The following is a 13,181-nucleotide window of genomic DNA, read 5'->3' on the forward strand; positions in this document are numbered from 1 at the left end:
CTATATAGTGTGTAGGATTCAGCTCTTTCATAGGCTGTGCACATCTCACATCCACTCCTCCTCGGCTCTGACCTCTGCACCACTCTCTCCCATCCCCCACCTCTGCACACATCTCCCTCCACAACCCTCCTTTCTTCTTGTGCTCACCATGAAATCCTTATCTTGGAATCCATTTAGGGATGCAGGACCCACCTCTCTATTTTATTATCTTGCTTTTGGTACTGCTTCGCTACATAACTGAAGCATGCATCCAGGGATGGTCTAGAGATTTTTGTTTACCGGTGTTGGATACTTCTGTAGGCAGCAGTAAAACTGAAAGGTGACAAACTTCTTGACAAATGTGCCACAATGGACTCTTAAAGGATTTTATAGTGAGTGAGCCACTTTAATTGGGTATTGTGTGTTTTTCATAGCTGTGCTGAGTTTTGTTTAAATATATTATTATTTTTTTAGATTTGGCACTTGATTTTATAAGAACCTTGAAAGAGGAAGGCTTACCTGTAAGACCACACTACTGTTGGCCTCTGCTGGCTTCCTTCAACAATGAGAACAATGTACAAGGTAAGTCGCCACATCCTGTGACTGTAGGTGACTAGAGAAAATGCCCTCTACTGTCAGCTTCTCATCTGTCTTGGGTGACATTGAGATTTCTTGCATGCGTAAAAGAAGTGTAGACTGTAGAAAGGAGAGAGATTCATTACAATTGACAGTAATGAGCAGGTCATATGCTAGTGCATACTTCCATTGCTTACTTGCTAACACCTATACTAACTATTTTTATTGACAAATGATGCTTGGATTAATTCTATCACTCATGGATAGGTGCCTGTGTATGGGCTTTATAAGATACATCTTTGCTAGTGAAATCTAACCCTCTTGCGTAATCTCGGGTCTTGGAGTACTTCATATGCTTGCATTATTGTACAATATTGATTGGATAAGTTTACATTTTTTCATTAGATATAAGCAAATTGCATTGTTGGCTTTATGTCCCCTCACCTTATGCACTTTCAGGTAATTTTAGTAGGTTGAACAGCCTGGTTTTGTTGAGGGGCCAGCTTTAAATCCTATCTCCAGGCTAAAAAAATAAACATATAAAAGAATTCCCATGCCCGAGCTTTAGGTGTTAACTGCTCGTTTTTGTCTAGAGGAGAATGGGAATATACTTGCCTAATCCTCTGATCCTACCATTACAAGACCAGTCAGGCACCCCTGTGCTCCTGCGCTCTTAAGTTGTGGACTGCTTCTGATGACATCAAGCCCGGAGCAGGCTCCATAGACTAGGAACAGTCCACCGCTGGACTGTGGGGGAGTCCCACTGCATGGGAAAACTTGTTTGCCCGAAGTTGGGCTTTAACCACTTCCCGACCAGCGCACGACGATGTACGTCGACAGAATGGCACGGGCAGGCATTTTGGCGTACAGGTACGTCCAATATTCGATGCCGCCCTGCCATCGGGAGCGCGCGCTGGTCGGGGCCCCCGTGAGTCCGGTCGCGGGACCCGCGGACTCGATCGCCGCGGGCATCCCCGCGATCGTCTCACGGAGCGGCCGAATGGAGGAAATGCTGTGTAAACAACATTTTTCCATTCTGCCTAGCAACTAGTGACGCTGATCTCTGCTCCATGTGATTGGAGCAGAGATCAGTGTACACTAAATGAAAGCCCAACCCCCCCACAGTTAGTAACACACCCCTAGGAACACTTAACCCCTACACTGCTACCCACTGGTTAACCCTTTCACTGCCAGTGTCATTTACACAGGAATCACTGCATTTATATAGCAGTGATTACTGTATAAATGACAATGGTCCCAAAAATGTCCGATGGGTCCCCCACAATGTCGCAGTGACAATAAAAATCGCAGATCGCCGCCATTACTAGTAAAAAAAAAAAATAATAAAAAATTATTAATAAAAATGCTATAAAACTATCCCTATTTTGTAAACGCTATAACTTTTGCGCAAACCAATCAATAATCGCTTATTGCGATTTTTTTTTTTTTTTACCAAAAATATGTAGAATACGTATCGGCCTAAACTGAGGAAAAAAATGTTTTTTTATATATTTTTGGGGGATATTTATTATAACAAAAAGTAAAAAATAATGCGTTTTTTTCAAAATTGTCGCTCTATTTTTGTTTATAGCGCAAAAAATAAAAACCGCAGGGGTGATCAAATACCACCAAAAGAAAGCTCTATTTGTGGAAAAAAAAGGACGTCAATTTTGTTTGGGAGCCATGTCGCACGACCGCGCAATTGTCAGTTAAAGCGACGCAGTGCCGAATCGCAAAAAGTGGTCTGGTCTTTGACCAGCAAATTGGTCCGGTCTGAAAGTGGTTAAAAGGGAATTCTGCCGAAAACAAAAGATTAAAGGTTAGCAGCTACAAAAAGTGTAGCTGCTGACTATTAATAATTGGACACTCTCATGTCCCACAGTCCAGCGATGTGGGAGTACAAAGCCTCGCTCCTCTCCACGGCACCGGCTTTCAATGGCACTGCGAATGCAAGAGCCACACTGGTAATGGCCAGGCAATCTTCTGGGACCTGTGACGTGTCCCAGAAGTTGTAAGGGAGGGGGAGAGGAGGTGATCTTCCTTCTGGCACCTTGGAGCCAGAGGTGGAAGTGGGAGCTGGATGCCACTACAAAGAGGTTATCTGCCCCCCCCCCCCCAAAAAAAGACATGCCAAATGTGGCATGTCGGGGGGTCACCATCACTAAAAGTGGAAGTTCCATTTTTGGTTGGAACTCTGCTTTAAGGAGCAGGACTACTACATTATAATTAACCAATTAACCAGTTTACTGGTCTCCCCATAGCAGATTGACTGCTACAGGGTGGCTCTCCTGTGCAGAATATATATATATATATATATATATATATATATATATATATATATATATATATATATATATATATATATATATTTATATATATATATATATATATATTCTGCACAGGAGAGCCACCCTGTGTGTGTGTGTATGTGTATATATATATATATATATATGTATGTGTATATGTGTGTGTGTATGTATATATATATATATATATATATATATATATATATATATATATATATATATATATATATACATATATACATACATACATACATACATACATACATACATACATACATACATTTTTTTTTTTTTTTTTTTCAGGCGATTCTGCACTCACACCTACAGGGGAAGCACGCCACTACTGCTGTGATTATTTACATTAGGAGTGGATTTGTGGGTGCCAGGCACTGGATGTCTGCCAGCCAATCATTGGGCACAGACTCAACTCAATCTTTTCCCCTAGTAAAAGCAGTACACAAACACTGGCTAGGCACACAGTTAATCCTTTATCGCCCAATATGTTTAACCCCCTTTCCAGCCAGTGTTACGGTACATATTTTTAGTACTGATCACTGTATTAGTGTCACTGCTTCCTGCAAAGTGTCAGATTGTCCACTGCAATATCGCAGTCCCGCTTTAAGTCCCTGATCCCTGCCAGTATTAGTATATATAAAAAAAAAATAAAATAATAAAAATTTCAGTATGTATATACCATAGTTTGTAGACACCATAACTTTTTTTTTTTTTTTTTTTTTTTTTTTTTTTTGCAAACCAATCAATGTATATACGCTTAGTAGGATTTATTTTTTCAACCAAAAACATGTAGCCGAATACATATTGGTCTAAATTTATAATGACATTTGATTTTTATATATATATTTTTTTAATGGATATGTGTTATAACGAAAAGTAAAACATTTTTTTTTTTTTCTTCAATTGTTGGTTTTTGGTTTATAGTGTAAAAAATAAAAACACAGAGGCGATCAAATACCACCAAAAGAAAGCTCTATTTTTGGGAAAGATAGGACATCTATTTCATTTATGTACAGCGTTGCATGATCGTGCAATTGTCAGTTAAATTAGCACAGTGGGGGGTAAATCTTCCGGAGGTCAAGTGTCTAACGCTGAACTCCAGGCAAACCACTACATACTCCATTGAAATGCATACTAGAGCAGTTTTAAAAGCCAATGGATTATTATTTCTGTCCATCCAATCCTGATATGTCCGCACACAGTACAGTCCTAACAGGGCAGGTGACCGTCTTTTTGCACAGCCAAGATGCTTTTCTGCAGTAAATATGCGGAAGGCGGTCGGCAAGTCGTTAATGTATAGGTTATCCCTCACCATTCAGTTTATATTGGAAATTAAAGGCAAAACATTTTGTGTAAACATATACAAATATTATACATACCTCCCCCCCCCCGCCCCCCTTGTTTAAGTAAATCGGCCCCGGAAGAACGTACCCCCTTCCTGACCAGAGCACTTTTTTGCGATTCGGCACTGCGTCGCTTTAACTGACAATTGCGTGGTCGCCTGAGCTTTTTTTTTTTTTGGTTGGCATTTGACCACCTCAGCGGTTTTTATTTTTTTTCACTATAAACAAAAAAGCGTAAATTTTGAAGAAAAAAAAAAAATATTTTTTTACTTTTTGCTATAATAAGTATCCCCACAAAATCTATATATATAAAAAAAATTATTTCTCAGTTTAGGTTGATATGTATTCTACATATTTTTGGGAAAAAGTTATAGCTTCTACAAAATAGGGGATAGATTTATGGCATTTTTATTATTATTATTATTATTTTTTTTTTTTTTTTTAAGTAGCAATAGCAGCAATCTGGATTAAAAAAAAAAAAAAAATTACATTTTTTTTATCGTGACTGCGTTGTCATGGCGGACACATCGGAAACTTGACACTATTTTAAGAAAAGTGACATTTATACAGTGATCAGCGCTATAAAAATGCACTAATTTCTGTGTAAATGACACTGGCAAGGAAGGGGTTAAACACTAGGGGGCGATCAAGGGGTTAAGTGTGTCCTAGGGGGTGATTCTAACTCTGGGGGGTGTGGACTACCACTGACATGACAGCGATCACTGCTCCCGATGACAGGGAGCAGTAGATCTGTCATGTCACTAGGCAGAACGGGGGAAATGCCTTGTTTACATAGGCATCTCCCATTCTGCCGCTCCCTGTCACGATCGCAGGCCGCCGGCAGACATCGAGTCTGCGGGACCCGCGGGCATATGCTCACTGAGTACGAATGCACCCACATTGATGCATCTTAAAGCAGACTTTCAGGTACACCCATTTGCAGAGCCGCGCCATTGTGCCGACGTACATCGGCGTGCACTGGTTGGCAAGCGGTTAATGATCACATAATCTCTATTCTCAGCTGCATAAGGAGCTCAGAGAGCTGGGGGGGGGGGGGGGACAGCAGTACAGTGGACTTCCCAGTAAATGGCTGTGCAGAGAAGGGGGTGCCAGCACACATTTGATAATTGAAGGAGAGCTAAGTTCCCAGCACAGGTAGAGAATTGACCACTGTGTGCTCTCATGCCTTGTGTGGTAGGTTTTTAGTAGGAAAGCAGAGGGACTGGCAGGAACACCAGGGATTTTACACAAAGAAAGCAGGGTAAAGTGAACAGGATCCATCTTAATTACAAGTACATGGTACAGCAGGCATATATCAGGATTCTAAAATGTTGGGTTTACTTATTTAATTTTGTACCGAAGGAAGTGTTTAAGATGCATAGAAACATTTGTGTTGCTTATTAAAACCACAGTGTATCTTTTATTCATCTTGCTAAACATCCTTTTACTACTGTGAACCGCGGCTGTTGTTCAGTGTCAGTTAGCCAGTCGGGAGAGAGCAGGGACGGGCCGGATAGCATCTCCATGTCTGATTGGACACACGGAGCTGCAGCTCGGCTCTGGTGCCCTTATAGCAAGCTGCTTGCTGTGGGGGCACTCGACGGGAAGGAGTGGCCAGGAAAACAGAAGAGGCATTCGAGAAGAGGAGGATCTGGGCTGCTCTGCAAAAACAACTTGCATATAGGAGAAAGGTATTACATGTTTGTTATTTTGTCACTTTAAGCTTCAGTGGTTTGAGAAATCCTATGTGACATTATGAATGTACACTCATCTGCTCCATTATAGCTTAATAAAAAGTCAGTTCTCTCTCCTTTTAGCACTAGAGGGCTGGGAAAATACCTGGAGCTGGGTAACGGAGGCTTAGAAATGTTAAAATGGTTGTGAACCCTAATATTTACCCAGTGAAGTGACTGGCCTTGGGTGATCCACAGAGATGACAGATCCTTCTACATAAGCTGGATTTGTTTATCTGCAGAGAGGAGACTCTACAGCTGTTCCAAATCCACACATCAAAGCCCATTCTGAGTTTTGAAATGCTGGAAGTTTTTTTTTTTTAGTTTCCACCTTGTCTCTCCCCCCAGCCTGACTGGACAGTGAAAGAAGAAGCTGCAGCCTAATGATCTCCTCTCCCTCTGCTCTGTTTTCCTGTTAGCATGTCCATTGTTGGCACATGAGCACAGCAGCACAACTGATTAGCTCATTGTGCTGATTTTCCCAATGAGAATGAGCTAATTTAACATGTATTATTACTGAAATACTTTAATAAATGCTTGGTATCTGATTTAAGGCATTTTTAGCAATCCCTGACGAAAAAACAGTATTTGGATCAGGAGCTCTTTGTTTGCTATGACTTCCCCCAGCTACATGCTTGTTCCAAGTTAGTGACTTGCATTGTTGAGGCCAGAAAGGGATAGGAGACCAGTGTTGTAAAAGGAAGTTGCCAACATCACTTACCACATTTCTCTTGATACAGGTTTCCTTTAGCAGTTTAGAATCCACTTACTACCTAACGAGAAGTTCCAGTCTGGGGGGGAGGGGGGAGGAATTAAGTCGGCAGCTACAAATACTGTAGCTGCTAACTTTTAATATAAAGACAGTTGCCTATCCAGGGATCCCGCAATGCTGGCATCCCAAGCCCATTCGTCCATGGGCTTTGGGTGCAGGTGCCAGCATTGTAAGTAAGGGAACCGGCAGTGAAGCCTTCACAGGCTGTTTCCTACTGCACATGTGCAAGTCGTGCTGCATTTTATGAATGGTCCCAGTGTTGTCGAATACTGTCCCCCGTCGGATAGTGGCTTGCGCAGTACAGAAGACAAGAAGATGCCGAAAGTCTCTCGATGAATGGCGCCTGAGTCCAGGTTGAAGCCCCACCATCCAAGTGAACATAGCTAGAATAAAAAATTGCAGAGCAAAGCGAGGCCGTGTCCGAAGCGTGGTGAGCGAAGCAAGCCCCCGAGGGTCCCTGTTACTAAGTGCTACCGTATGTCCACTTGGATGGTGGGGCTTGAACCTGGACATTCATCTTGGGGGGGACAGTTTTTGTCAGAACACCGGCATCTTCTGGGACACACACAGGTCCCAGAAGGCAGTGAGGGGAAAGGAGGAGGGGCCGGACATGATGTAGATCACCAGTCATGATCTTAGCAGGAAGTGGGAGCAGTTGCCTGTCAAAACCAGGTACCTGCTCCCCTTCCCCCCTCAAAATGTGCTAAATGTGGCAGTAGAATGTGCAGAGCTTCCCCTTTTGGGTGGTGCTCCGCTTTAAATGTCCGATTTTGACTGAGTCTACCTTTTGGACGTGAACTGTACCCAAACCATGCTTCCGTAAAGAGTTAAGTCTGAGCCTTAAGAAAAAGTAGTCTGGAAAACTCCTGAGATTGTGCCTTGTTTAGGGAATGCTTCTAGAATGGAGTATAGCAATCTACAGATAAAGCAAGCATTTTATGCCAAATTTATGGCTGACCCGCCAAGAGCGTTAGAGACAGAAAAATCTATTAAGGAGCCTTAAGTGGGCCCGAACACTTTCACTTTTTCATGGTTACACGTGGGACACCATCAAAGTGGGACCAAATTAACCAAATGCGACTTTTTTCATCTTAGAGTATGGTATATTAATTCTTTAGGTTGTATTAGTGGTATTTCAAAAGGTGTAATCTCGTAAAAAAAACATGCTTTTAACAAAAGTATTTTACCCTCGGGGATACAAAAAATATGTCGTCTTCATCTTATCACGCTGTATAATGGTATCGCAGATTGAGATGCGCAGTTGTTAGCTTGACACTGGGTGACAAACAAAATGCACTAACGAAATAAAAATGCTTTTAGCTTATTTAGTCTTGTTGCAATTTTAGCTAAAATATACATTGGTATTAAAGCTTGGAAGTAAAGTCGGAAGCAAATATTCCCTAATGGTCCCTTGCCGTAAGTGGCAAAATCTGTTTTTAAATGCCCCCCCCCCCCCCTTTTTTTTTTTTTTTTTTTTTTTAAGCAATCCGAATGAAGTTAACCCCAGAATTGAGTACTTGACTGGTTTAATAATTTGGAGGCACAAGGCTTATTTTAGGTTTGCAGCGTATGTTATGAGTTATGGTTTTTTTGTGTTTCTGCCACTTTGTCTTCCACTGTACCCTTTGTATCAACTTAAAACTGAACTGAACTCAAGGCAAAAAGCTAAATACACAGATAAAATACATATAGAAATACTGTTTTACCTGCCAAAGAATGTTTACTGTTCATCCTGTTCTGAGATTTACACAATTCTGCCACACAGTAGAGAGTGCATACATATTCAACAAGAGTTGGTCAGAGACTACAGGTATGCTACAAGGTTTGGTCAGCGACTTCAAACATGCAGCAAGTGGTGGCCAGCAACTGCCAACATGCTAAAGAAGTTGTTGGAGATTTGGGACATGCTTCAAGGAACCATTATACAGCCGTGTCCAAAAGTTTTGAGAATGACACAAATATTATTTTTCACAAAGTCTGCTGCCTCCATTTTTATGATGGCAGTTTACGTATACTCCAGAATGTTATGAAGCGTTATCAGATGCATTGCAAAGACCCACCTTGCCATGAAAATCAACTTGATCCCCCTAAAAAAATTCCATTGCATTTCAGCACTGCCACAAAAGGACCAGCTGACATGTCAGTGATTCTCTTGTTAACACAGGTGTCAGTGTAGATGAGGACAAGGCTGAAAATCACTCTGTAATGCTGATTGAGTTAGAATAACAGACTGGAAGCTTTAAAGTGTAAGTAAACTTCCATCACTGAATTTTACCTATAGTTAAGCTTATAATAAGGCTTACCTATAGGTAGTGTAAATAGGCACAGGTTTAGGAGATATCTACTGTACATGCAGTCAGTGACATCACTGGTGCATGCGCTCTGAAGGGACGTCCACTGGGCCGTCCCTTCAGAGCACTGTACTGTAAGCGGCGGCTCCGACCAGTCATAAGAGCCAGAGTCTGCAAACCTGAGGCAATAAGGGGAAGATGGAAGTGCCTGTAGCTCTGACATCTCACTGCTGGAAGGGCTTCAGGTAAGTTTAACATAATGTGCTGTTATGTGATGCATACTAACACATAACTTTACCTTGTAGGGTACAAAAAAAATGTCTAGGGATTTTGCAACCGCTTTAAAAGAAGGATGGTGCTTGAAATCATTTTTTCTTTTTGTTAACCATGGTTCCTGCAAGGAAACATGTGCAGTCATCAATGCTTTGCACAAAAAGATTCACAGGCAAGAATATTGCTGCTACTACGATTACCCTTTATGAAATGATTGTCATTCTCAATACTTTTGGCTAGGGCTGTAGACTACAGACCCATTATTAGACTACTGGCTATTTCAGCTTCTTTGCAAAGCTGGGATTCTACATTTGTTCTCTCTAAGGCACGAGTCCCCACATTTGATTTTTTTTTCCAGTTTAGAAAATATAAATCGGAGGAAAAAAAAATCTTGAAAAATGGAAAGGGATGGACTGCACAGAAAAATCACGTAAGCAAAACTGTAATGATCATTCATGACAGCTTGCTTACTATTGTGATGCAGTGACTGGCCTACAGCTATCCCAAGGTACCTGGGCCAGTCACAGCACCCTGTACAATATGATTAGGTATAGTCTATCACGGTGTCGGCATCCCATCGTTCGCCAGAGGGTGAGGGGAAGATCTTGTGTCTGCAGTGCCGACCCCCCCCCCACTGTCCAAACAATTCCTTCCTGACTTTGGAACAGAACAGCACACACAAGCAGCTGCCTCTGCAGCATGGCTTCACTGGCTCTAGTGTGAACTTCTACTCACATCCGTCCTGCCTGTTTTCCACATCTCATACAGGCACTCTGTATGGATGTGAGGGGAGAGACTGAAGGCAGCATGTCGGAACAAGCAGGTAAGGAACTGATCATTAGGGAAGGTCAAATAGTGGGCTGTATACTCCTGATCTGTTAATGCTGAGCTGTATACTCCTGATCTGTTAATGCTGAACTGTATACTCCTGATCTGTTAATGCTGAGCTGTATACTCCTGATCTGTTAATGCTGAGCTGTGTACTCCTGATCTGTTAATGCTGAGCTATATATAGTATCTAGTAGTGGATACACCCCTCACGTTTTTGTAAATATTTTATTATATCTTTTCATGTGACAACACTGAAGAAATAACACTTTGCTACAATGTAAAGTAGTGAGTGTACAGCTTGTATAACAGTGTAAACTTTCTGCCCCCTCATAACTCATCACACAGCCATTAATGTCCAAACTGCTGGCAGCAAAATTGAGTACTCCCCTAAGTGAAAATGTCCAAATTGGGCCCAAAGTGTCAAGAATTTGTGTGGCCAACATTTTCCAGCACTGCCTTAACCCTCTTGGGCATGGCGGTCATCAGAGCTTCACAGTTTGCCGATGGAGTCCTTTTCCACTCCTCCATGACAATATCACAGAGCTGGTTGATGTTGGAGACCTTGCTCTCCTCCACCTTTTCGTTTGAGGATGCCCCACAGATGCTCAATAGGGTTTAGATCTGGAGACGTGCTTGGCCAGTCCATCACCTTTACCCTCAGCTTCTTTCGTAAGGCAATGGTTGTCTTGGAGGTGTTTTGGGTCGTTATCATGTTGGAATACTGCCCTGCGGCTCAGTTTCTGAAGTGGGGTGAGCATGCTCTGCTTCAGTATGTCACAGTACATGTTGGCATCATGGTTCCCTCAATAAACTGTAGCGCTCCAGAGATGGCAGCACTCATGCAGCCCCAGACCATTACACCCCCACCACCATACTTGACTGTAGGCAAGACCCACTTGTCTTTGTACTCCTCACCTGGTGCTGCCACACACCCACACACGCTTGACACCGTCTGAACCAAATAAGCTTCTCTTGGTCTCATCAGACCACAGGACATGGTTCTAGTAATCCATGTTCTTAGTCTGCTTGTCTTCAGCAAACTGTGGGCTATCTTGTGCACCATCTTTAGAAGAGTCTTCCTTCTGGGACGAAAGCCATGCAGACTAATTTGATGCAGCGTATGGTCTGAGCACTGACAGGCCGACACCCCACCCCTTCAACAATGCTGGCAGAACTTATACGTCTATTTCCCAAAGACAAACTCAGTTTCTTTGGTCGACCATGGCGAGGCCTGTTCTGAGTCAAACCTGTCCTATTAAACCACTGTACGAGTGAGTGAATGACTTGTATAGCGCTACCTATGTGAACTGAATTGCCTCTGGGCACCTTCTTGCGTGGTCCTTTACCCCGTAAGGTCCTGACACGCTTACAACACATACAACATTGACATACACATATGTTAAGGCCATTTTTTTTTTTTGTTTTTTAGACCAGGTCTAATTAACCTACCAGCATGTCTTTGGAGTGTGGGATGAAACCGGAGTGCCCGGAGGAAACCCACGCAGGCACAGGGAGAACATGCAAACTCCAGGCAGATGGTGTCGTGGTCCGGATTTGAACCAGCGACCCTATTGCTGCTAGGTGAAAGTGCTAACCACTACGCCACTGTGCTGCCCTGTATGTGACTGTATGGTCTTAGCCACCATGCTGCAACTCAGTTTCAGGCTCTTGGCAACCTTCTTATAGCCTAGGCCAGTGATGGTGGACCTTGGCACCCCAGATGTTTTGGAACTACATTTCCCATGATGCTCATGCACTCTGCAGTGTAGTTGAGCATCATGGGAAATGTAGCTCCAAAACATCTGGGGTGCCAAGGTTTGCCATCACTGGCCTAGGCCATCTTTATGTAGAGCAACATTTTTTTTTTCTTCAGATCCTCAGTTCTTTGCCATGTTGAACTTCCAGTGACCAGTATGAGAGAGTGGGAGCGATCACACCAAATTTAACACACCTGCTCCCCATCCACACCCAAGACCTTGTAACGCTAAAGAGTCACATGACACCAAGGAGGGAAAATGGCTCATATTTTAGACATTTTAACTTAGGGCTGTACTCACTTTTGTTGCCAGTTGTTTAGGCATTAATAGCTGTGTTGAATTATTTTGAGGGGACAGCAAATTTACACTGTTATACAAGCTGTACACTCACTACTTTACTTTGTAGCAATGTGTAATTTCTTCAGTGTTGTCACATGAAAATGTGTAATAAAATATTTACAAAAATGTGAGGGGTGTACTCACTTTTGTGAGATACTGCACTTCAGATGTGTTAATGCTGAACTATATACTGCTGTCCTGAGAATGCTGGGCTATATACTCCTGACCTGGATAAGTCCATAGTTTTACATTGACATTTGTATTATATTTTTCTAAGGGCCAGTTCACAAAAGAATGTGGTGCAGGAAACATGCATTCCATGATCGTTTCCCGCATAGCTGGTGAGCACGCTGCCTTTGTGATCTGCATGCAGGTGCCAATCAATGTATTGGTAACAACATCCCAAATGCAGATCTCAAATGCAGTACATTTGTGGGCACCATATCGCATGATTGCATGGTACCATGCTGTTTGCTGCAGCGTGCTTTTAAAAGTAATGGATCGGACAGTGAAAACGGCTGAGGTGGTGAGGATAGAGCGTGTTTCCCTTTGTGTTATAGAATGTCACACGAGGCTTACTAGCTGTTAATCAGAACAGCCTGATGCTCATCCCCAGTGCACCCTTGTCCCCACCACTCCCACCCTTTTCCTTTCTCCCCACCAATCCCACCCTTTTCCTTTCTCCCCACCAATCCCACCCTTTTCCTTTCTCCCCACCAATCCCACCCTTTTCCTTTCTCCCCACCAATCCCACCCTTTTCCTTTCTCCCCCTGTGTGATGAACTGAAACTCAGGAATTTATTACAGGAACTTTCTACTTACCATGCAATGCCACTTTAGGAAGTCGCAAGACTAAGGAAATATCTATACAAAATGGTTTATATATATATATATATATATATATATATATATATATATATATATATATATATATATATATATATATATAATGGTCTGTCCTGGACT

General features: G+C 42.3%; 1 protein-coding gene across 1 annotated transcript in view; it reads left to right on the top strand.

Moving 5' to 3' along the window:
• LRPPRC (leucine rich pentatricopeptide repeat containing) overlaps positions 1–13,181 on the top strand; it is a 313,757-nt gene that overhangs the window by 62,655 nt on the left and 237,921 nt on the right. Inside the window, exon 11 of the mRNA XM_077485668.1 lies at positions 454–561. Coding sequence (XP_077341794.1) covers positions 454–561 — 108 coding nt within the window. The remainder of the gene's footprint in view (positions 1–453; positions 562–13,181) is intronic.

Source organism: Lithobates pipiens, unplaced genomic scaffold (genome assembly GCF_037356315.1).
Source record: "Lithobates pipiens isolate NorthernLeopardFrog02 unplaced genomic scaffold, aLitPip1_a1.2 Scaffold_18, whole genome shotgun sequence".
In the NCBI taxonomy this organism is placed as follows: domain Eukaryota; kingdom Metazoa; phylum Chordata; class Amphibia; order Anura; family Ranidae; genus Lithobates; species Lithobates pipiens.